The following is a 25,112-nucleotide window of genomic DNA, read 5'->3' on the forward strand; positions in this document are numbered from 1 at the left end:
AACTGAAATTGTAGCCTACATAGTTTGTGCAATTACAGTTATTTAAATTGAACGTTGAAAGATAATATTGATCATGTTCTATTCTGTAATGTTAATAGAAATCATACACTGTCAGAATAAAAAGGGTTGCATTTTATGCATGCAACAGCCGGTCACTGGCAGTCCCTTATGAAATTGATCCATGGCAGTGTTCAAACTAAGCTTTATGCAAGCACTATATAAGATAAATCACCATACATGATTTACCCTATTATACTTTATCGACACAAATTGATAGGTGAAACAACAAACCGCCACCCACAAATAGTCTATAAACAAAGCATCATGCTGTCTTTGAGTTCACATGAACAATGGTTAAAGTTACTCGTCGTCAGGCTACAGAAGAATACCATAATTCCTCCGTTCAATTAGGCCTAAGACATCGAGAGTCACGCAGACCTATAACCCAGCCACAACACATAATTGCGAATAACATGCCTTAGCTTAACACAGAATCGACCACAGAGTCCAGCGTTTATATTTTTTCTCCGAATCTTTGAGCTAACATGCACTAAACATGAGTGTAATTTGCACCGCAGCGCCCCCACACCTTGATGCTCATGACAAGAATAGCATGTATAGTTATCTTTATTGAAGTGAATTAGGTTTAAATCGCCGTCAGGCATTAATGAATGATATTTTTGCAGTTTTACACATGATAATCCACGATGATCACATTACACAAAACTGAAATTGCACGTCAAACTAACACATTGTCAATATTTTTTGAGACCCCCCAAAATTTCACAAATCACGTTTTCAGGGGAGCCCATGTCTTATTAAGGGGAGCCGAGCTCCCCCTAGCTCACCCATAGTTCGCACCCTGAACCATGGTTTTACTAAAGTGACCATAGTTCAACTGTAGTATTTATAGATTTGAATCAAGTGTAAACAAAAAACACATTTGAACCATGTGTAAACAAAAATATAACCTAATAAGTTACAATTAAGGCATATTGAATGTTAAAATGCGTTTTAAACATAAAGTTAAGTGCTTATCATTACCCATTTTACTCTTAGTAATTTAATAATTTAATACATTACGTAATTTAAATGTTTAGTTCAGAAGTATCGAATCGGTATTGATATCGACGATACTGCCTTGAAAAATATCGGTATCGTATCGAAAACAAAATAAGTGGTATCGCCCATCCCTAGCGTCTCGCGTTTTTGCAGGCGCGCTCTGAGCGCCTGAAGTTGAAAAAAAAGCAACTCTGCGCAGAAAAAGCGCTCGACGTCAGTCGCGTTTTTTCCCATTGTCCAATCGAATGAACGGAGAGGCGGGCCTTCTGTCATGATGACAAAAGTTTACCGTTGCTTAGAAAGTCCGGAGACTACAATGATGGACAGGACAGTTGATTTGGAGGTTGCCTAGCAACATAAAAAAACCGCAGCGCACTGGCCTTTTTTAAAAAGTCACCAAAAAAAGGCAGTGCGGTGCGCCTCGCGTTTTCAGACCTAAAAAATGCGTTCGGTGTGATCGGGGCCTTAGACACCATATTTCCTGCTTTTGCTCTATTTCTCCAACAAAAATCATTTCAAACACAGCCACAGCGCTGTTTTGCATCTCTGAGCAACAGGACGCTGTTTTGTTCCTGAATGAATCACCCGTCTGGATAGCTGGCCAATCAGAGCACACCTCGCTTTTCAGACCGATGAGCTTTGTAAAAATCGACGCGTTTCAGAAAGGCGTGTATGTTTCTTAAAGTATGTGGAAAATAATGTGTTTTTTGAACTTTAAACCGCATAAACACTTTTCATTACACTAAATACACAAAATTATGTTCTTTTTAGCAACATCATATGACCCCTTTAAATGATTCGGTTCAAACGCAATGACTCACTTAAAGGGTTAGTTCACCCCAAAATGAAAAAAAAAAATTCACCCCCGAGGCATCCTAGGTGTATATGACTTTCTTCTTTCAAACGAATCCAGTCGAAGTTATATTAAAAATGGTCTTTGATCTTTCAAGTTCTATTATTGCAGTCAGCGGGTGTTGCATTGCTTCAGTCCAAAAGAAGTTAAATAAAAAGCGCCCATGCATAAAAAAAAGTGTCTCACACGGCTCCGGGGGGTGAACAAAAAGGCCTCCTGTAGCGAATCGATGCGTGTTTGTAAGAAAAATATCCATATTCAAAACGTAATAATCACTTTAATGTAGCTTGCTCCAACAGTCCTACACGGAAGCAGCTCCGGGCGGATGACGTATGAGTTCGGCTAATGCAGCTTCTGTGTTTCCTCTGCATTGCAAAGATACATTTTGATGATAGTGATTTAATTTGCTTGGTAACAGCCCAAATGCAAGAATTTGACTCAAAAGATGGTGGACACACTTTTAGAAAAAAATGGCTTAAAGGTAAAAATGCCCATAAAACTTGTTGGAAATTATTAATTTATTTTAGAGAAATAAATTAATTTTATTTTAGAAATTAAAAATAAGATATCAGCACAATAACACACAAAATCGTCTAGTTATCGATAAAATCCCAGAATATTATTGAGATATAATTTTTTGTCAATATCGCACACCCCTAATTTGTTATTTAATTGATATAATAATTTATTGATAATAATTGTTTAAATTAATATTATAATTAATACTTTTGACTCCTCCATTTTCTTAACAATGGTTTAAAGGCTGAAACGTGAAGTTTATCATTTTTTAAAACTTTGTTTTTGTGAAAACTTGTATCTGAACTGTAAATTATGCTTTTTACAGTAATTTTACAGTTTAATATGGTACTACATTGCCCTACCCCGCTCATATGGTATAAATTTTATTTGTGCAGGTCTTAAAAAGTCTTAAATTTGAGCTTTAAAATCCTGCAGAAACCCTGTTACTAAGACGTTCTGCATGCTTTGCAGTTTAAACCAAGTTAAAATTTTGATGTTACAGTTTGATCGCGGCAGCTTGTTATACAAGCTTGTTTATTGTAGATGAATGTTTATGTATGTGTCGGACATTGTTCAGTGGGTCACTGGAGGAGCTGATTGAATATGTGTCGTTATATAAGGGACGAGGCATCTGGGTTCTGTTATGTGAATGACGCTGTTCTTGGAATCCTCAAACTGCGCGAGAAGTATGAGAGAGTTCTCTATGTGGATGTGGACCTTCACCATGGAGATGGTAATAACACTTCCATAACAATAACCATAACAGCCTGTTGTTGTTAATAGCATTTAACATGCTTCTTTTCCACAAGTAGTCCACAAATTGGCTTTAGATTTATATCTGACTTCCAAATTCACATTAACACCAACGTTTAACAAGCAAATGTTAGATGGGTCAGTGACGTGACACTTATTTTTATTAGAAATTTTAAATTAATTTATTAACATATACACAATGGTTTCAATGCACCTTTTCTATGATGAGTGTTTTTTGTTTTTTTTCCAAATTAAACAAGGTCTGAACTGTCCTGATATTGTAATGAAAAAAGCCAAGTTCTTGAATAAAAACCTTATCACATAGTATTGCATAATATTTTATTTTTATATCTTAAAAAACAAACAAACATTGTAACAAAAATGCTTATATATATTTTTTATACATCTTTGTCCACCAAATTAAAATCGTGGTGCGAACAACATTCGGAAAAACATCATACAACAGGAAATTATATCATAGAAAGGACCACTTTAGACCCTTTTGACTTTGTGTTAAGGTCTTTAAAAATATGATATCCTTTTTGTTCATAGAAAGGTTTTCACAAAATGTTATACCGGGTCATTTTGTAGAATCTTTTATTTGTTATTGACCCAGACATTTAGATAGTAGTAGTTCACATCTCTTATTAGTGTTTATTGGTTATCATCAGTGAAAAAGGGCACTTCCTCTAAGCTTTTACTCAGACCTAATTTAATATCCTTCCCTTTAAGTGGACTTCTGCATTGTTTCCTCTCCAGGTGTGGAGGACGCTTTCAGCTTCACCTCTAAAGTCATGACAGTGTCTCTGCACAAGTTCTCCCCTGGCTTCTTCCCAGGTTAGTTCGGCATGCCTCTACGCCTCAGTGAAGACCAGTGCGTCTTTTAATTCCCTTAATTGACAGTCATGTTTCAAGCCATGCCAGAGCTGGAGCTGCAGGCTCCACTCCAGCGCCCAGAGTCTGATTACCCAGTTGATAACAGAGACTGGAGTTCTGTGGCTTCTTGGAGACTCTGAGAGCCCCTTCAGTAGTTTAACAATAGCACTTGGAAAGGTAACTGGGCAAGTGCTCTATGAAGGCAAGATGTAATGCAATTTAGTTATTATTTACGTAATGATTTATTAATGGATTGTTTTTGCCAAACACAGTTGCCAAGTGATCTTCACAAATTACATATTCAGAATTCATATTAATTCATGTGGACATTCTTGGAATCGATTTTCTCAACATTAAAATAAAATTACAAACTCCATTCTCTTCAGATGCTTGTAGCAGAAATCTGACTGAATTAAGTATGGTTTTGGCCAGAAGCAGAAGAAACTGCACAGTAATTGCCCTTTGAGTAAAGTATAGTCTTTATTTTAGCCTGTCCGCTTGCTGAGCGCATGCTTTGCTCTTCACCGCAGTGGTAATACCCAAAAGTCCAACATAACAGAAACTCTTCTAAATCCAATTATAACATAGATCATTAAACACTAGCAAGTTCCCCCAATTTTTCATCTTCAAAAACATGTGAAATAACACTTCATTTCAACATTTCTTTCCCTGTCCAGTTCCATGTATAGCATGCTGGGAACTGGAAATCCCCTACACAGTTTCAGCAGTGGTGCGGTAACGCCAATTAAAATTTGTTCATGTAGTACAATTGGTTTAAGTAAACGTTTAAATTTTAACAGACTGCACACCACGAAATTAGGTTTAAAAATGTTCAATAATTATAATTAGGCAAGAATATAGTTTTGAGTATGTAATAGCACTGCAACAGCTTCATCTGAAAAGTACACTACCATTCAAAAGTTAGGGGTCAGTAAGCTATTTTTAATGTCTCTTATATTACCCAAAGCTGCATTTATTAAGTAATATTGTAATTGCAAAATATTAGTACAATTTAAAATAACTGGTTTCTATTTGAATATATTTAAAATTTTTATTTATTCCTGAATTTTCAGTAGCCATTACTCTTCAGTGTCACATGATCCTTCAGAAATCATTCTAATATGCTGATTTATTGTCTTATTTCTTATCATCAGTGTTGAAAACAGTTGAAAACTGCTCATTGTTTTTGTGGAAACAGTCATACAGTTTTTTTTTTGATGAATAGAAAGTTCTAAAGAAAAGTTATTATGCTATAATGTCTTTCATGTCACTTTTGATCATATTAATGCATTCATGCTTAATAAAATGAATAATTCTTTCAAAAAAGATCTTACTGACCCCAAACTTTTGAACAATACTGAAAATGACAACATCAATGCTCAATAAAACTTCATGTAGATAATTCATGCTGGCCCATCAGTTCTATCAGTCATATGAATGACCTTCAAAGAGACCAACTTTAGGTTGTCATTATAATTTATTTGACAGGCACAGGTGATGTAACTGACACTGGGCTGGGTAAAGGACGCTGGTACGCTGTTAACGTCCCCCTCGAGGATGGCCTCCGTGATGATCGGTACTGCCAGACCTTCAATAGGTCTGTAAAGGTCCAGTGACCAGCCATCTAAGCAAGTTCTTTGCAATGTTTTGTTTGTCCCCATGGTTCAGTGTCATTTAAACATAGACATTATTTCTTTTTTGGGGTTTTCTCTCAGTGTGATGCAGGAAGTCAAAGCTCTGTTTAACCCTGAAGCAGTTGTGATGCAACTTGGAGCGGACACCATGGCGGGTGACCCCATGTGCTCCTTCAATATGACTCCCATTGGAGTTGGAAAATGTCTGAACTATATACTGGACTGGGAGTTACCCACTCTGCTTCTAGGAGGAGGTTTGTGTCATTGTTTTTGTTTAATTGTATTACACTCCCAAAAATGAAAATTCTGTCATCATTTACTCACCCACATGTCATTCCAAAGACATTTGTTCATCTTCTGGACACAAATGAAGATTTTTTATTTTACTTTTAATAATACCCTTATCTTTTCTATCCATCCATTCAAAGTTCACGAAAATGAATGTTTAAGTTTCACACAGTTAATAAAGAGAACGTAAAAGTAGTTTAGCTGTTTAATCCATGCCATCTGAAGAGACATTTTTGGTTTTATGATGAACAGATTTAATTTCTGCTTTTATTCATGCATTGCTCAATGTTAAATGTTAATAAAAGCTGAAATAAAATCTGTTCATTCTGTTTAACCGTACTTATTCATGCAAGTTTTGGTTGCATGGACTTTCACTGGATAGGCAAAAATTATGTGCGATTATTAAATGTATCTCCATTTGTATTTTGAACGATGTGAGTGTAAGTAAATGATGACTGAATTTTCATTTCGGGTCAACTAACATTTAAAAAACATATGTCCACAGACGTATTCAGCAGTGTTGCCTAAGTTTGTTCTCCCTCCATGCCTTAACATTGACAACTACATCTTCTGTCCTTGTTGCCAACTCTCCGACTCGGCCAAAAAGTTTATTAGTGTGTTGTTACGGCCAGGGGGGGTTGGGCTGAGAGAAGAAAGTGAACTTTTGTGATTTTAGCCCATTTTGAAATGAGCTCTAAGCTGCAGACCTGCCTAGCCAAGCTCTAGATGAAAGGTAGTAATTACACTAGTACAATGAAGCCCTTTTGCTGACTTCAATCCCCCTTCTCTCTCTCTTTCGCTCTCTGCGTATACAAATCTGCCTCTCTCTGTCCTTCTCAGGCGGCTATAACCTTGCCAATACTGCTCGCTGCTGGACCTATCTGACGGGGACCGTCCTAGGACAGACTCTGTCTTCTGAGATCCCGGACCATGAGGTGAGACCCCGCTCTCTCTTCTTTCAGCAGCTGTATACAACTCCACTCTCCCCTCCTCTTCCTCTTCCATTCCTGCTGAGTCACCCGGTCTAATCAAAGATGTCCAAGCACCTCTCAATAACCGGGTTTGTTTTCATGTGATTCAGGAGCAGGGAGGGGGGCGTGCGTGTGTGCACCAGTGAAGGGGTCTTAACAATACTACTCTGTCCCTACCGGGTTGACTGAGAGGGACTTGTGATTTTCTTTCCTCAACTGTTTATGCCCCCTCTCTCCTCTTTCTCTTTCCTTAGAGAAAGATAAAGTGTGTACCCAATTCTGAGTGAGCCCTTTTAAGAGCTTTTTCATGCTTTTTTGAGAAGCTACTGAGGAGAGATGAAGGGCTGGAAAGGCCTTCTGGTTGGTCTGGGAGAGTTTGATATCTCTCTTTTCTTCCAACTCACAAAGAAGGTCTTTTAATGTTTATAGAGAGCGCTTTCATGGTCACCGCAATAAAAGATGCCATTGTTTCGGCTGCCATGACCTTCTGCGTCATGTTGACCTTTGACCTCTCCACAAGGCAAGCAACCAAAATAAAGCAGTGTAGATAACTGCCAGGGTGTTCGTTAATGACAGTGATGGTTGTGATGATGATTAATACAATTGAGCTTTCTGGAATACGTCAAGACATTCTTTTTCTGATGGGAAACATGGCACTACAAGTTACAATATTATTATGTATTGATGTCAAACTGAAATTGGCTCTAGACATCAATAACCCCTGCTGAGAGTAACTTCACCATCTAGTTATATAAAGCATCCTTCTCCATTGAGAGCCATTCAAAATTGCATATGTATTTGAACAGTTTTGCTACATATATTTGGTACATTTTACAGTTTGTTATATTGAATGTTTTACTAGGGCCAATTTTTTTCGAGGGCTCTTAAATGTGTGAAATGGACTTAGCTTATACACTTCCATTCAAAATATTTTTGCAAGAAGTCACACATGTTCACCAAGGCTGCATTTATTTAATCTTAAAAATACAGAAAATCAGCAATATTGTGAAATATAATTACAATTTAAAATAACTGTTTTATTTAATTATATTATGTAATTAGTCTTCAGTGTCACATGATCCTTCAAAAATCATTCTAATATGCTAATTTGGTGCTTATGAAATATTTCTTATTATCACAGTTGAAAACGGTTGTGCGGCTTAATATTACTTGGAAACTGTAATAGAATGTTCAAAAGAACAGCATTTATTTAAAATAAGATCTTTTGTAAGATTATGAAAGTCTTTACTCTCACTTTTGTTCAACTTAATTTTAGCTGAATAAAAGGATCAGATCAGTTTCTTTAAAAGAAAATCTCACTGACCCCAAACTTTTAAACGGTGTATATTTTTCTCTGTTTACCTTATCGATTCATTGATTGTTGTGAAATAAGTGGGAAAATATACAGTAATTACCTAGTAGTGGTTAATAATTTTTTTTTATTATGTGCTTTGTAACTTTGAAAATCCTTGTTATAAATTCCTGGTTCTGCTCTCTTCATATTCTTTGGATAATGCAGAGTTCATTCAGGTCTGTTTGTCAGTGTTGGGCAAACTGCTTATTGTCCATTGTGACTCTTATTGAAAACTGTTCACTATTCCTTCCATGAGTGTTTGTCCAGACTTCACCCAGTTCAGGTCAGATAATGTTCAGTCAGTACCCTACAAAAAGTACCTCAAAATCATTGACAAATGGGCAGTAATGCTGTATCTTGACAATGCTTTCACTCTTTCAGCACCTTTTTTGGCAACATTTTTAATTCTTTTGTAAAGCATTTTGTAGTTTAAAACCTTTATAATTGAAACCTTATAACTTTTGGTATTCATAGTTCATTACAATGCAGTCAGTGTACATGGTGTGGTGTGCTTATGGTCTTTGCCCTGATAACTATTCTATTCTACTCTCTTCTATATAATGGTGAAAGCATTTATTTGGTTCCAAACATTATGTTCTCATTATGAACCAGCCCTTCCTAAGAACTCTGCCGAAGTCTGCCAGTCCACAGCATATTTCAGGTTTTAGGACCACCACTCCTTCTCCCCCTTCCCCTCATCTCCTTCTCATTTCTCTTCTTTCTCTCTATAGCTTCTTTTCCTTTATTGTTCCCTCCATCGGCTTTTCAAAGCATGAAACATTCTCTCCTCCCCTCTTAGAGAGTAGAACCCCCATCTCCTTACCAGCACTGTTATTGTGTATCCATCCCAGGCAAACAAAACACTATTTAACTGTAGTGTGAGTCCATAAAGACAAAGATGGGAGAGAGCGAGAGAGACATAGAGAGAGCGATAAGGCTGTTAAAAGACAGGCATCCACCAAAGGGGGTATAAAAAAAGATAGAAGAGTATTGCAGCATAGAAGAATCTGGGAAAAGAGAGGTGGAACAAGAAGCACTTTGTACCTGTGCAATCTCGCTCGCTCTCTCTCTCTCTCTCTCTCTCTCCCCTCGAGCCGGTCCAGCTGCTGAGACTCTGAGGTGGCTCAGTCTGGGTTCTGCCCTGCCAGGACTGCAAACAATGAAGACAGACTGGAGTGGAGGCATACAACGAGCTCATTCAGGCCCTGTCACAGACACAGAGAGATGAAAAAGTGAGGCTAATATAGACAGTCCTCTCACAAGGGAGAGTCCCAGAAAAAATGCAGAGCCTTTTATTTAGACCTGAATTGTTTCTCTTTAAGAAGCTGATGAATTGGAAAAGCTTGTGCTGTGCTTGGGCCAAGACAGCCCTGATATTGGTCTAGATAAACGCCATTGTTGGCATTATAAGCACCATTGTCTCCTTTTAATGCAGGACAATGGTATGTCAATCTAGATACTTTTTGACGACACTTTTGCACCAACAATGCATCTCTCTTCGATCTCTCAGCAGATTTTGATTAAATCGTTGCACAAACCTAGGCAAGATTTAGCTGATTGAGATGTTGTGATAGTCAGCATCACTGGACACACTGTTAGCAACAGAAGCAGTGAATTATTTACCTTTTAGGGTGACTAACATCATGAGACGTGCAAGACTCTTAAGATGCTGTGGCATTAAAGTTGTTGTGTCACTGGGGAGTATGTAATTAAAGTTGTTGTGTAAAGGTGAAGTGTGTAATTTTTGTGCCACTAATAACACCAAATGGAATTCCAGAGAGGTTTCCCAGACACGTCTTCTGTTGTGCACGACTGTAATTATTCAATAAATCACCCCTGCCCTAAACTCACAGTACTGATTTAGCTAGAATTATGCATACGATGGTATGAAAGTTTTCATATCACAACCATTGCTATAAAGCTATCACAGTTTATTATTACGGTACTGAATTACATTACAAATACAGTTTGAGAAGGTAAGCAGACATCAGTGTTGTGCTCATTATTACAAGTTGAAGCACTTTTTTTTCAAGAAACAAAAAGAACCTTGAACATTTATATACAATAAAAATGCTTAAAGTAAACTGTTTTAAACAGATTAAAGTGCAAAAAAGCACTACTATAAAGAACAATGAAGAATCATCTGAACTCTTTCAACCAGTATCTTTTCTGGGTTGACATCTTTTGTTCCAGATGAAAATGTAAACATGTATTGGTGTAAAAACATTTGAAAATATATAGTCTTTGAGTACAGTTGTTTAATAAACTTTTTTTTTTCCTTGTCTAAGAGAATGAATATTGTACTGTTGACAACTTAGCAAATATCTGTGTTATAAAAAAAAGTTAAAGGGGGTCATATGATGTTGCTAAAAAGAACATTATTTTGTGTATTTGGTGTAATGAAATGTGTTTATGCGGTTTAAGGTTCCAAAACACATTATTTTCCACATACTGTACATTATTGTTTCTCCTCTATGCCCTGCCTTTCTGAAACGCATCGATTTTTACAAAGCTCATCGGTCTGAAAAGCGAGGTGTGCTGTGATTGGCCAGCTATCCAGTGCGTTATGATTGGCTGAATACCTCAAGTCAAGCGTGTGACGGAAATGTTACGCCCCTTACCATATTGTGATGCTGCCCTGTCAGGCCAGAGCGATGATTCAAAAACATGAAAACCCATTATAAACGAGGCATTCGTTGCATCCAGTGGGGACATAATTATGGATTATAATGACTTATACTGTCTTTTTAAGCTTTGCGTTACATACCATGTCTGCATTCGTGATCGGAGAAATGACAAACAACAAGCCCTACTCTACACTGCCCAAAAAACTCGCTTTAAATATAAAAAATATAAAATATAAAAACTCTTTAAATATAAAAAACGTACTTACAATCTGTCAGAGTCAGAACAGCCGGCATTGTAGTCTACTCTACCAGGATCAGTAAACAGTCCTCCATAAAATGTGCTGCACACATCTGAATATTTGGGTTGAAGTGTTCTGGAACAGTGTTGTAAATACAACTTAACCACTGATTTCTAGTCGTGTCCTTTTTTAGAAAGCCAAACAAAGTAGTTTCGCTTTCACAATGAAACACAGCGTCACACACGGCGGCTTTGAGTGAGCGGTGGAGGCCTAGAGTGAGCAGAGGCTGGGGGGCTAGAGTGAGCAGAGGCGGCAGATTCGACAAAGGAGGCTTGCGGCAACCACATGTGACGACCCCAGGCTGGACTCTGCTTCGTCCACAGTGAAAGCCGATACGGTGATCCACAGCGCAAAATTTTAGTATTTCCTCAGCAACCAGCACGGATAAGCTCTAAGCATGACGAAGCAGATATCGTCCTCTTTTGGAAGGCCAAACGAAGTAGTTTCGCTTTCACAACGAAACACACAGCGCATTCACAACATGGCGGCGGCAACAACAATACTACAGCGAGAATAAAAGTTACACCTTCTTTCTTTGCGTGAACATTTGGGCAGCGTTATGCAATAACGAAATTCATGTTGTTCCAAAACTGTATGTCTTTCTTTCTTCAGTGGAACATTAAAAAAAAACATTTTTTGAAATGTCTTCTTGGTCGCACTTTATTTTAAGGTCCAATTCTTGCTATTAACAAACCATTAACTATGACATTTGCTTCAATAAACTCCTAATTTGCTGCTTATTAATAGTTAGTGAGGTAGTTGTTAAGTTTAGGTATTGGGTAGGATTAGGGATATAGAATATGGTCATGCAGAATATGTGCTTTATAAGTAGTAATAAACAGCCAATATGTTAATAATAGGCATGCTAATAAGGAATTAATTAATAGTGAGAATTGGTCCCTATACTAAAGTGGTAAGATAGTAATATTCTTTTAAGTAAATAACAAATTAACAAATTTGCAATGTCAAGCGGTTGAGTAAATGATAACAGTTGCAGTTTTGGGTGAACTATACTGTACATTTAACATTATCTGTATTGGTTAAGAGGACAGGAAAGGGTTAAATCTACAAAAAGTTCCTGTTGATGGCCAGTTTGGCTAGACTGGGAACGTGTGGCTTTGTTCTGGTCAAATCTTATCAGCGAGTGGTAGGAAATTTGCTGTGTTTTTGTTTGAGTGCTGTCAGGGACTCCGCTCAGCCCGCGGGTGGAAACGGCCCTCACTGCTCTGTGGACAGTCAACATCTGTACATCCTCTCCTTTTTTAAAAAAAACGTCTTTTCACTTGTTTCTGCCAAGTTATTTTCAGCACAGCCCAATGAAACAACAAACACCCAGAGCTCTGTTTCCCCCCTGCAGTCAGTCAGCCAGCTAGACGTCTGATCCTCTCTCTCTGGTTCTTCTTTTATTGTACTCCATTGCACGTGAAAATTCAGAGGGGGGGTTACAAGGAATGGACAATCTGCATCACTTCCCCCAATTGTACAAACAGTGTCTCTTACAGACAAACTTCAACATACCATTGAGCAACTGAAGTACTCCATCCATGATCTCAAACACTTAGCCACTTAAGAGTTTACAGGTATTTCGTTCATTAATGAGCTCAGACAGCTAACATGAATACAATCTCAAGATGACAGCTGTGGTTACGCTAGTCAAACAGTGCTAAAGGGATTGTAAGGTCTGAATAACTTGAGGAGGGGGTGAAGACCCCACCAGGCATAACAGGAAGAGACAGCACAGACCTTTTAGAGAACCTGAGTATGGATTGAGGATAGTTAAGATGTGTGAATGTGGAGCCATTTTAGATGGGCAAGTTGCCTTGCAAATTGATTTGTATTGACCCATAATGCACAGCAGGGTAGTCCACCGTCACAGTTCAACTGGTATAGTTTCTTCATTCAACATTTTAAATAATTTTTTTGATGCACGTACAAAGTTCTCATTGGCTGCCAGCTTTTTCACAGCAAGTTCAACAGGATGTTGTGAGTGCCAGGAGTGTTATGCTTGCATTGTCTGTAGTTTTGCCCTTTGAACCAGGTCTGGTACTTCACTGTAAAGTGCGAGACAGACAGACTGCCAGCACGGGTTTGGCTCATTACCGCCCACACGTACTGATCAATCTAGAAGGGAAGCGTTTTAGACAGTAGATGCTGTTTGTCCGCCCATGTTATTGACTTAAGATGATAATAAAAACACTGTGTTCAGTGATTTAGGGAATGTTTTGAGAGCTTATGATTTCATAAAGCTTTTGTCAACTATGAATTTTGAGCAGAGGAGACAACAGGTCTTCAGGTGTTCCTTAACCCCTCCAATCACATTCATCTGGAAGAAAACTTGTGCCACCACAACAGTAACAATTAGTGTGGCCTCTGTATCTTCTTCTGTGGGTGGGAATTTTTGTGCCGTTGCGTCTGGGAAGTAGCTGGCTCCCAGAATTCCGGAGTGGAATAAATGCTGGAAATGAGCTTTGGGGAAGTCCATAATGGATGCTGGGTGGTGTTGATAGTTAAGGGTCAAAGTTCAAAAGGTCAGGAGATGAAACCTAAACTCACCTTTATGATGGGACACTAAGAGACAATGAAGTGTTGGGTCATATTTTGACTCTGACAGTGGATCATGATTGTTTTTTTTTTCTGAGTCTGCCCTGTTACCTTATTCTGTATTGTCTAATTTTATCTGACTTAACTTTGTTTGTCATCTATTTTTGAAACAAGTAAATTGTTCTCAATCATGGCAAAAGTTAAAGGGATAGTTCACCCAAAATAAAATGTTGTGGCATCAGTTCAAATGGATGATGTTCTCTATATTTTTATGCACATCAGAGATATGGTGGAATGGACTTTTAATGGAGTGACAGTAATCTCTCAGGCTTCATTTAAAATATCTTTATTTGTGTTTTGAAGATAAACAAGTCCTATGGGTTCGGAACAACATGAGTAACTGATGACAGAATTTTTATTTTTGGGTGAAGTAACCCTTTAAATAAAGAGAGTTTCAACCTGATCTTAGTGTGGTCCAAACCAAATAATCAACAGAGCTGTGGACAGTGCTGTTTCAGATTAGCCTGCTTGGGAAAAGTTGAGTTCATGGGAAAACAAGTGGCATGCTGTGGTGTCCCGTGTGTGTGAATGCTTACTAACAGCATAATCAAACTAATCGTGTGCAAAAATCATTGTCCAAGTGCATCCTGTTTCCACATTACTTAGGTGTGTGCATAAAAACATGTGAGACTGCACACATTCACAGATTCATAGGTTGAATAATCCCTAACATGTTGGAGCACACTGGGACTGGAGGTAAGCCGGATAGACAAGAGACAAGTAATTGAAAGCAGAGTTGAGCTAATGCATGTAACAAACATACAACCAAATCTGATCTCTATCCAATTTTTGAATGCCTGGCTGTCTTTTTGGCCAGTCCATATAGTTTCCATTTCAAAATCATAATGCATCGCTAATTGTATTTCAGATGCAGTTCATGATAGGGGAAACTTTAACTGTTTTTTTGGCTTGCCTTCTCAATCCAAGGGTCAGAACACTGTGATAGACTGAGCACAGCTATCCAGCAAGCTGATGTATATGTGTGTGTGTGTGTGTGTGTGTGTTTGGAAGAAAGTGGAAGTATGACTAAACCTTCCCAGATTTACTTAAGTAAATGCTGCTTCCTAGATGAGAAAAACTCGCCAAAACAGGACTTATTTTATTGAAGGAAACTTAATCACATTAAAAGGTCATTAGTGAAACAGTTTTTAGCAGATATCTGTTCTAGCTGGAGAAATGTTGGTTTGCCGCCATGCTGGTCATTTGCACTTCCTTAAGATGTGTGAGTAACATACACATAATGTTTAATTAAATGGATAGTTTGCCCAAAAATAAACATTGTCATCATACACTTGCCCTCATGTTATCTCAAACCCATAATCCAAACATGTAGTAAAATAAGACTTTTGAAGAACATTTCAACTGTGAGAGTGTGGTGAAAAATAACCCCTATGATTTTATTGTATGGACAAAAAAAAAACTTTTTTTAAAAAAAATATCTTCATTTGTGTTTCATGGATTTGGACAAAAATAAGTGCACAAATAAATAATTTATAATAAACGCTTCAGTAAAGAATTGTCATTTTAAGTGATGGTGACTTTAAGTATGTTTTGCTTATCTCTAATCCAGTACTTCACCGAATACGGCCCAGATTATTCCCTGGAGATCAGCCCGAGCTGCCGACCCGACCGCAACGAGAGCCAGCATCTGGAGCGGGTCATCAGCACCATCAAAGGTACTAACCATGACAACAGCCAGAAACTCACCAAACACAAACACCAACCCTGAATATCACCCTTTCTCCACACTTAATCCAATAGCATTCAACAGATGGAAATACTTTTGTCCATTTCAAAGCTGGTTAAAATATTTAAAGTAATGGTCTGTTTATTTGGAAAACCGTTGATGATGGGTAGGATGGCGTGTCAGTCATTCGTTCATCCAGCTGTCCCTCCAGCCTCCTCAAGAACTTTGTGTCCCACCCCCCTCCAGTGACCAGGGAGACCTTTAAACCAACCACAGTTGTCCCCTGTGACAGGCTCTCCTCAGCTGTAGAAAAGAGAAACATGTCTGTTTGATGTTCCCGGTCATCAGTAAACAAATAAGCAAAGCATTCTTAGAAACTTGAAGCTGAAGTCTCAAGAGAGCGGCTGGAATGAGAACAGGCTAAACTAGGAACATTTGCACATGTACGTGCAGGGCCCCAGACACGCACTTATCCACACATTTATGAGATGTTTCTTGACAAAGTGTCTGGTTTGTTCCTTTGACTCAAGGTTTTGTTTTTATGTTCTTCTTATATGTCAGAACTTTTGTGTATTTGTATGGCTGCAATTGTCCATGAACTCACTTGTGTGTGTGTTTATTTGAGGTTTCAGCAAACGCTTGCCTTTTCACCTTCTCCATGGACAATAGTCTTAAAAGGGTCATATGATGCTGCTAAAAAGAACATTATTTGGTGTAATGAAATGTGTTTATGCGGTTTAAGGTTAAAAAACACATTATTTTAAACATACTGTACATTATTGTTTCTCCTCTATTCCCCGCCTTTCTGAAACGCGTCGATTTTTACAAAGCTCATCGGTCTGAAAAAGCGAGGTGTGCTGTGATTGGCCAGCTATCCAGTGCATTGTGATTAGCCGAATACCTCAAGCGTGTGACGGAAATGTTACGCCCCTTACCACATTGTGATGGTGCCCTGTCAGGCCGGAGCGATGATTCAAAAATATGAAAACCCATTATAAACGAGGCATTCGTTGCATTCAGTGGGGACATAATTATGGATTATAATGACTTGTACTTTCTTTTTACGCTTTGCGTTGCAGGATCAGGAAACAGTCCTCCATATGTGCTGCACACATCTGAATATTTGGGTTGAAGTGTTCTGGAACAGTGTTGTAAAAACAACTTAACCACTGATTTATAGTCGTGTCCATTTTTGGAAGGCCAAACAGAGTAGTTTCGCTTTCACTACGAAACACAGCATCACACGGCAGCCTTGAGTGAGGAGAGGCCGGGGGATAAAGTGAGGAACGGCCGGCGGGCTGAGTGAGCAGAGGCGGCGGATTCGACGAAGGAGCGTCCGGAGGGCTTGCGGCAACCACATGTGACGACCCTGGGCTGGACTCCGCTTCGTCCACGGTGAAAGCCGATCCGGCGATCCACAGCGCAAAGTTGTAGTATTTCCTCAGCAACCAGCACGGATCAGCTCTAGGCATGACGAAGCAGATATCGTCCTCTTTTGGAAGACCAAACAAAGTAGTTTAGCTTTCACAACGAATGACACAGCGCATTCACAACATGGCGCCAGCAACAACAATACTACAGTGAGAATAAAAGTTACGCCTTCTTTCTTTGCGTGAACATTTGGGCGGCGTTATGCAAATCTTCCCACATAGTGATGTAGATATGTGGGGGCATGTTAGAACGAGCCTGGCTGACTCTTAACTTTTATAAAGAATATCTCTTTGGATTTGAGACTTTAGTCTTTGCAACTTTACAGATCTTCTTTATGCACCAAGAGCTTGTAACACTCCAAAGAGAAAGGAAAAATTTAAATCGCATCATATGACCCCTTTAAGACTCGAAACATGTTTCAAAGCTATGCTGAGAACATTTCAGATGCCCCTTGGATGTAATAAAATCAAGATTTTTTCCTTTTGAGCTTATTCTAACATCTGTGTGAATGGGCAAAACCTGGCAGCGAAAAAGGAAAAGCAGTGTTCCGAATATTAACACCTGGGCATTGTTTGTGTGTAAGAACAAATGTGATTTAGAGAAGCCAACCTAAGTCTCACAAAGTCCTTCACTTTACTCATAGTGTGGTGCTGTATTATTTTCGTGTTGTTGTTTAAAATACCATATTGTCATATTTACTGTAAGTAAAAGTAACGATACATTTGTGGATATTTATTGACTCAAGTAAAGTTAAAGGGATAGTTCACCTTCAGTTGCTGGTCCCCATTGACTTCCATAGTATGGGGGAAAAAAACACTATGCAAGTCAATGGGGACCAGCAACTGAAGGTGAACTATCCCTTTAAAGGTGGCATATCATGAAAATCAGACTTTTCCAGGTTTTAAGTGCTATAATCAGGTCCCCGGTGCATTTACCAACCAAGGAAACGTGAAAAAGATTAACCCAGTAACTTTGTTTTGGGAAGTTTTTTTCTACAAGCGTCTGAGAAAATGAGCGCATCTGATTTCGCTCCTTTGGTGACGTGGCAAAGGGATCTCATTATAATATTACCGCCCCTTTAATCTGTAAACTTCCACTCAAGGCACCATAATTTTGATTTCGCAAGCGACAACGGTGTACCTGCTCTAATGCCATGGTGAAAGTTTGAGCAAAACATGCTAACTGTTCTGTCTTTGGCTGCACAGACGAGCACAGAACACTATTTACAGTCCCAGCCTCAGAGGAGACAACAGAGCAGTGGATTTATTGATTTATTTAGGCTACTGTATATTGCTGCTGCCACACAGATCTAAAATAAACAAGCGATTTATTTCCCAGCTGTTTACCTTGACAGAAATAACCGACTGTTTTTGGAACTCGTGTGTTTTTAATGTAAACTTGTGTGTGAATGAGAACTTAGTTTAGTACTCACATGCTGTGACAGCCCCTTTCTGTCCGTGTGCTTCAGATGTGTGCGCTCAGAAAACCGTATATCAGAAGTTTAAACTCATATGGTTTAAAACACATGATTTCAGCGCGATAAACATGATAATCAGAACCAAAACAGATGTTTTTTAGCAGGTCCGAGCTGTAATGGTGCAGCTCTATTCTGGAAAAGGGGGTGGGGAACAGCAGCTCATTTGCATTTAAAGAGACAGGCCTGAAAAACAACGTCTTTCTGCTTCCACTCAAAATAGGCATTTTCAAAATGATCTGTGGAGTATTTTGAGCTGAAATTTCACAGACACATCCTGGGGACACCAGAGACTTATATTACATATTGTAAAAAGGGGCATAATATGCCTCCTTTAAAGTAGCTCATTAGAAAAATACTTGCATAAAAGTAACTGATATTACATTAACAAACTTTAGGGAGATTGCTCACCTAAAAATGAAAAATCTTCATGTCATTACAGGTTTGTAGATCATTGTTAGATCATGTTTGTCCTACACCACAAAACCAGTCATAAGGGTCAATTTTTTTAAATTTAGGTTTATAAATCACCCGAAAGCCGAATAAATAAGCTTTCCACTGATGTATGGTTTGTTGGGATAGGACAATATTTGGCCGAGATACAACTATTTGAAAATCTGGAATCTCTACTTATGACTGGTTTTGGGGTCCAGGGTCAAATATATTACCATTACTATTACATTCTTTAACATAAAAATGCTGTGCTTCTCAAGATTTAGATTCAGATTCATAATTTGGATTTAAGTAATGTTGTGCTTTTGTCATTGTTCTTTTTTTTCTATTTAAATTGTTTAATTTGTCATTTCAGTACTTGATTTAGTACTTATTTATAGGACTTATAAAATATTTTATTTTAAGTAGTTGCCAAGGCAACATTTCTAATTTAAGTTTTTATATAATGTTATTTTATATCAGCTTTATTTCAAATAATGCAAATTAAACGAGTAGTTCACCCAAAAAGAAAAATTTGTTAACTGTTTTGGCCATACAGTCAAAGCGGTCCAAAACAACACTGGACTTCCATAGTATGGATAAAATCTTTTTTTGTGAGTCATGAATAAATAAAAACGGAATGTTCATCTTTGTGTGAACTATCTGTTTAAAGAAATGAGTGTTCATCCCTCTTAACCACTGGTGTTTATGAGAGAGACAAGAGTGGCAGTTTGTGGTCTCCGGTTCTTATCACCTCACTCCTTATGGGATGCAGTTGACCTGTTTAACCACCCTTGACTTTTGTACAGCCCATGAGTTAAAATACTCATGAACAAGCTGAAGAAACAGACAGTCACATCTGCTCCATCTTAGCTTCAGTCTATTAGTGGCGTTTCAATTACAACTAAACATTTCTCTCCCCATTTACATCTTATTGATCTCTCGCTCCGGCCCCTGCTCTGCTTAACGTCTTCTCCACTTACTCTTCTTGAGAACAGGCATCTTTGCTGCTAACCTAAAGGTCCCTCAGAGGTCACCACCTCATTGTACAAGGAAACAGTCAGTACAGTCTGACAACATTTCTGACCTTCACTTCAACTTAAGGCTGGAATACACTACATGACTTTTACAATCTGAACAGATTTTAAAACTACTTTCGTCAACTAGTATCAAAATGTCCAGACTGTAAATTGAGGCAAAAATCTGGGCAAAAGTTGTGTAGTGTGTTATAGCCATCTGTTGCTTTACACATTTAAAATTTAGACACCCTCATATCATTCCAAACTCATTTATCTTTTTTTTGTGTGTGAAATACTACAGAAGAGGCTTAGCAGAATGTCCTGTGATATGATTAATAGAAAGTTGCTTGAGAAAAATGTGGAAAATGAATGTATACATAGAACATATGAAGTATACTTGGGCCTTAAGGATGTTAACATGTTAATGCTTTAAAAGTTTCATTTTCAGTTTTCAGTAAAATATCACATATAGGCATTCGTCTGACTGACATAGTCCATTTTTTGTGATGTCAGACTAAAGGTCCTTGCACATTGAGTCCGAAATTTTCGTATGCGTTTTTTGTTGTTGTTGATTTTTTCATATTCGTCATCCTTTCCTATCAAAATGCTTGCTACGGATGCGAAAACGCAGAAAATCAAACCTGATCCGAATTTTTTTTATGACGGACGAAGGTTTCGGAGGCAGCGTGTAAACATGATTGACACAACATGAAGTCGTATTTAGGGCTGGGTATCGTTAAAAAAAATTTCCATATCGATACCCATACCTTGGCTTCGATACCGGTTCCTGAACAATACTTTTTTCGATACCAATTTTATGAAATCCATTTTAACAAGATTGCATTACCTAAAAAAAAAAAACTTTGGTTTTATTTTTCAGCTTGTTGATGTTTATACTAACTCAAACACTCATCTCCTGAGACGCACAAAGGAACAAAATGTAACCAACACAATAAATCAGTGCAAAATAGTTTTAATAAAGCTCAAATAGTCTTCAGTTTACACATTTGTTAGGCTACATTTACACTAGTGCGTGTTCGTTTTTAAAACGCATAGCTCAGACAGAATCATTTCTATTTATTTTCCACTGATTTACTGATGAGCATTAGCAGCTTCCAGCGCTGTCTGCCTGTGTTCTCTCTTCCATGATCGCTGCTCTGACTCCGATTCAGAGGTAATAACATATTTAATTTCAGCAACATTACATGGCCAAAACACACATTAGACGGAAATCGGAAGTTATTACAAACACTTGATGGTGGTTTAAAGTGAGTTTTGAGTAAAAGAGGAATATAAATCTTATTTATTGTCTTATGTAGCATGATGCTACAGTATGCATGAATGGTCACATAACACGCGCTTTCGGTCGTGTAGTATGAACGGACATCTGCATATGATTGGAACTCCACACAGTTCCCGCGCTACTCTCCATTGGAAATTAGTCTGTCGTTTGTCGGCGATAGTGGAAAGCCGGCTTGAAACGCAGTGGAAACGCCAGTTTTACGAGGATCGTTTTCATTTTAAAACAAATGCGTCGGTGCCTAAAAAGTATCGAACTCGATACCCAGCCCTAGTCGTATTTACTTTTTAACGTGCGAAAAAAGCGGACTCAAGTGTGCAATGACCTTAACAGACCTAGATAATGTGATTGTGGATCAGCTTTATCCAGCATGTATGCATAGTAATTGGAGTACAACTGTATAAACAGACCAAATTTGAATTTGTTAACTGCTGAAAATATTCCCCTTCCCTATAGCTCTCAAATTTGGGGTGCATTTTGACTGGGCATGTTGCTACCCAGTCATTTAAATGGGAATCTGTGTGATTAGGAGTTTCTTGTGAGGGCAAAAAAGTTCCCCATGTTGATTTCACTTGTATGAGAGGGTCTCATGAATTCGCCCCCCAAAAAAGGCTGCTTAGTTTGAAATTGACTTTGCTTGGAGTGATGCTTCATGCATCATTACACTATATGTAATAGACAGTGGAGCTTTTTTCTTGTGAAATTTTACTGAAATGTGGCTAATGTGACTATACCTTAAGCTCAAAAGAGATTTAAGAGCTATGGTGCAGGGAAAGGTTGCCTTTGTATGAAAACACATTTTATTCACATATTACAAAATAATAGATTTTTTATACATTTTTCAGAAGATATATTCATAAACGAGAATTACCCTTACTTCTAGAGAGAGTTTTGCCTATTCCTTAAACAGTACATGACAAATATGCACATACATGCTTATTTTGTGTGCCCATGTGGCATGGGTAGCATGTGCTACGTGTTTGCTCTGTCCCACAGACCTAGGAACTAATTAAAAAGGGCTTAAGGCGCAGACTGCTCAACTTCCATTTTAGGGTTTCCACCCATCTCTTAAGACTGCTATATAAGCCTGCTATATATGCAAAGCTATCACACATGGGCACAGATTCCAGATCAGTTTGGCTTTTAGGACCTTCTGCTTACAGAGGGTCATAGTGAGTGAAATAGTGTACAGAGGTCAGCTTGTGGACCCACGTTAAGTGTCCTGTGCTGCACGCAACACATCACATCTTTAGTTTTATGAGAACTGACAAACTCCTGTACTTAGATTCTGTATGGCTTCTTTAGGTTAACCAGTGTGTTTATATAGGCATGTATGACTTTTCAGTGGCATCTGTTCTGCCATGTTGAAACACAGGATTTACGTGTGGTATGTTAAATGCGCTATGTAAAACCTCTAACTATCCCTCAGATATAATTGTTTTTGGGTAGTTTTAGTTTAAAATGTGTTTTGATGGAGCAATTATCTGTCTGTAATTTTACTTGTACGTGGCACATCTTACGCAAGGTATCCAGAGTATGTTCCTGAAATCGAACAAGTACAAAGACAAGTTTGTGAATTACAACAGTTCAAAAGTTTAGGGTCAGGAAGATTTTTTTTCCCCCCTTGAAGAAAGTAATAGCTTAATTCAGTAAGGATGCATTTAATTGATCAAAATTGACATGCTTTTATGTTACAAAAAAGTGTATTTTAAATAAATGCTGTTATTTTGAACTTTATATTCAGCAAAGAATCATTAAACAATTAGTATCATGGTTTCCGCAACAATTTTAAGCAGCACATTCCATTTTCAACATTGATAATAATGGAAAAATGTTTCTTGAGCACCAAATCAACCAATTTGAATGGTTTCTGATAAATGATGTGACACTGTGATGACTAAATAAATAAGAATTTAATCAATTGGATGATTAATAAATACATTAAAATAAAAACAAATTACAATTAAAATATTGTAATAAATTAATAAATGATAAATAAATTACCATTTAAAATATATTAAAATATAAAGCATTTCTTTTATCTTAATTAAAAAATAACACTGCAAAGTTTCAGATAATGTATCAGAAATTATTCATTAAAACAAATGGATTAAATAAACCTTTCAGTCTATTTGTATATACTGTATATTATGGATGCACCAAAATGGAAATTTGTGGCCGAAACCGAACAAAAATGAAACACTGGGCTGAAAGCTGAAGGCGGAATACCGAACACGGTTTTTCGAGTTTTTTCCCCCCCATGTATTTTGCCCATTTTTTTCACCATTGCATAAATGAAATAGCCAAAATGTGCTTTTTACTATTTTGTCTTGAACATTTTTTAACATTCTAGCAGACATTATACCAACAAAGCACAATTTAACTTAAAATGAATAAGTTAGTAGAATTATATTTTTTGGCCATCAGACCCCCTTCTTGAATCAGGCATGTGTTTTTGAAATGGAAGCAGCCTTGCTGAGCAGAAGAAACTTCTTTTAAAACATTAGAAAATATTACAGATCCCAATTTGAACTTGGAGGAAGTAATTGTTTGTGATGAGGTTTTATTAGGCACTAAATTACACCACTGAAGTGCAGGGTTTTCTAAAGACTCCTGTATCGTTTTTCAACAAGCTCGCACAGCCCCATGTGCCTCAGCTGAACAGCTCACATCAATTAAACTCTTTAATTAGGATTTTTCTGTTGTGCTCAGTGGTTGGATGTATATAACATAAGCGCCGTGTTTATGAGGGAAGGGAAATTGTGCAGATGAGGGAAGCAAATGTAAGACAAATGCCGACCTGTTTGATTAGAGTTACCTGAAGTCTGTTTGCCTGACCCTCCCAAACTTTCGCTGTTCTGACCATATGCACAACCATTTCTCTGTGAAGAACTGCGATTGATTAATCCAGGTAATAGAGAGGCTTGCAGTTGTTACACATTACCGGAGTTTCCAAGCACATCTGGGTAACATTTACGACACTCAGCCTTGCGTTATAAAATGCTGAGAGAAAAAGAGACAAAAACGAGTAAACACCATACATGGTTGTTTTCAGTGGTTCTGATCAGCAAATACTGCAGTTTATCGATAAAGCCATATAATTTTAAACAGTGGGTGTTAATAGAGACCGTATTGTTTGTGCATATTGTAGCCGACTGCATACAAACTGGACATTTTTGTTGATTCCATCCCTGAAAACAATCCATATTTGAAAAGAGCATGCATATGTAGGCCGAAAAGATGAAGACGGGAGATCATCAGACATCTGCTGAATTCTACATGTAAATAGATTCATAAACATTTATGGGCTTCCTTGATGTGAAACCACTTGAGTTTTAGGAAAGGAAAAGCTTGCTCATTTCAAATGAGAATTGAAGGTAATTAGTTCCAAGGGCTTCGGAACCGCAACCTTCAAAGTCCAAAGAACTTGTGTTTAAAAATAGTGTTAAAATGTCACTGTAAATGTATGGCTTCCGATTAAATCCCTGAAAATGAGGGAACGCTTTTTCTCCACAGTCATGACTTCATCTACATTTCTGGACAAACTGTGAGGTTTTTTTTTTAATGATTATAAAGATGGCTTTGTATATTATGGTTTCCTGTCGATTCCTCTTTTTAAACCAGGATTTCCTTTAGTGCCTTACATTCAAATTCATTAGCCAACCATAATGTTATCAAAACACCCAGCTGGCTGAGAACAAATGGGACGTCCTTTTTCAGCTCAACTGTATAGTGTTAGTGTGAATGGCAGGCACAATTCCAATGCAAATTGCGGTTTGTAAATCCATGCAAATTGATTTAGACGTAGAAATATTTGAATTGCTTGTCCCACCCAACCCCCGCCCCCAGGTTTGAATCATCTTTTCTTTGTTTCAGTTTGTGTCATTGTGACATTAAAGTGTGGTAGGTTCTTGTTCAGGTGGACACCTCAG

At 37.8% G+C, this 25,112-nt stretch overlaps 1 protein-coding gene across 2 annotated transcripts in view; it reads left to right on the forward strand.

The window, feature by feature from the left end:
• The window catches only part of hdac8 (histone deacetylase 8), a 37,591-nt gene that overhangs the window by 6,054 nt on the left and 6,425 nt on the right, over positions 1-25,112 (forward strand). For both annotated transcript variants that reach the window (XM_016287208.1, XM_016287207.1), the window contains exons 5-10: positions 3,055-3,167; positions 3,947-4,024; positions 5,552-5,660; positions 5,779-5,951; positions 6,826-6,920; positions 15,408-15,513. In XM_016287208.1, the coding sequence (XP_016142694.1) occupies positions 3,055-3,167; positions 3,947-4,024; positions 5,552-5,660; positions 5,779-5,951; positions 6,826-6,920; positions 15,408-15,513 (674 nt within the window). The remainder of the gene's footprint in view (positions 1-3,054; positions 3,168-3,946; positions 4,025-5,551; positions 5,661-5,778; positions 5,952-6,825; positions 6,921-15,407; positions 15,514-25,112) is intronic.

The sequence above is a fragment of the Sinocyclocheilus grahami genome, unplaced genomic scaffold (assembly GCF_001515645.1).
Source record: "Sinocyclocheilus grahami isolate Dianchi unplaced genomic scaffold, SAMN03320097.WGS_v1.1 scaffold219.1, whole genome shotgun sequence".
Taxonomy (NCBI): domain Eukaryota; kingdom Metazoa; phylum Chordata; class Actinopteri; order Cypriniformes; family Cyprinidae; genus Sinocyclocheilus; species Sinocyclocheilus grahami.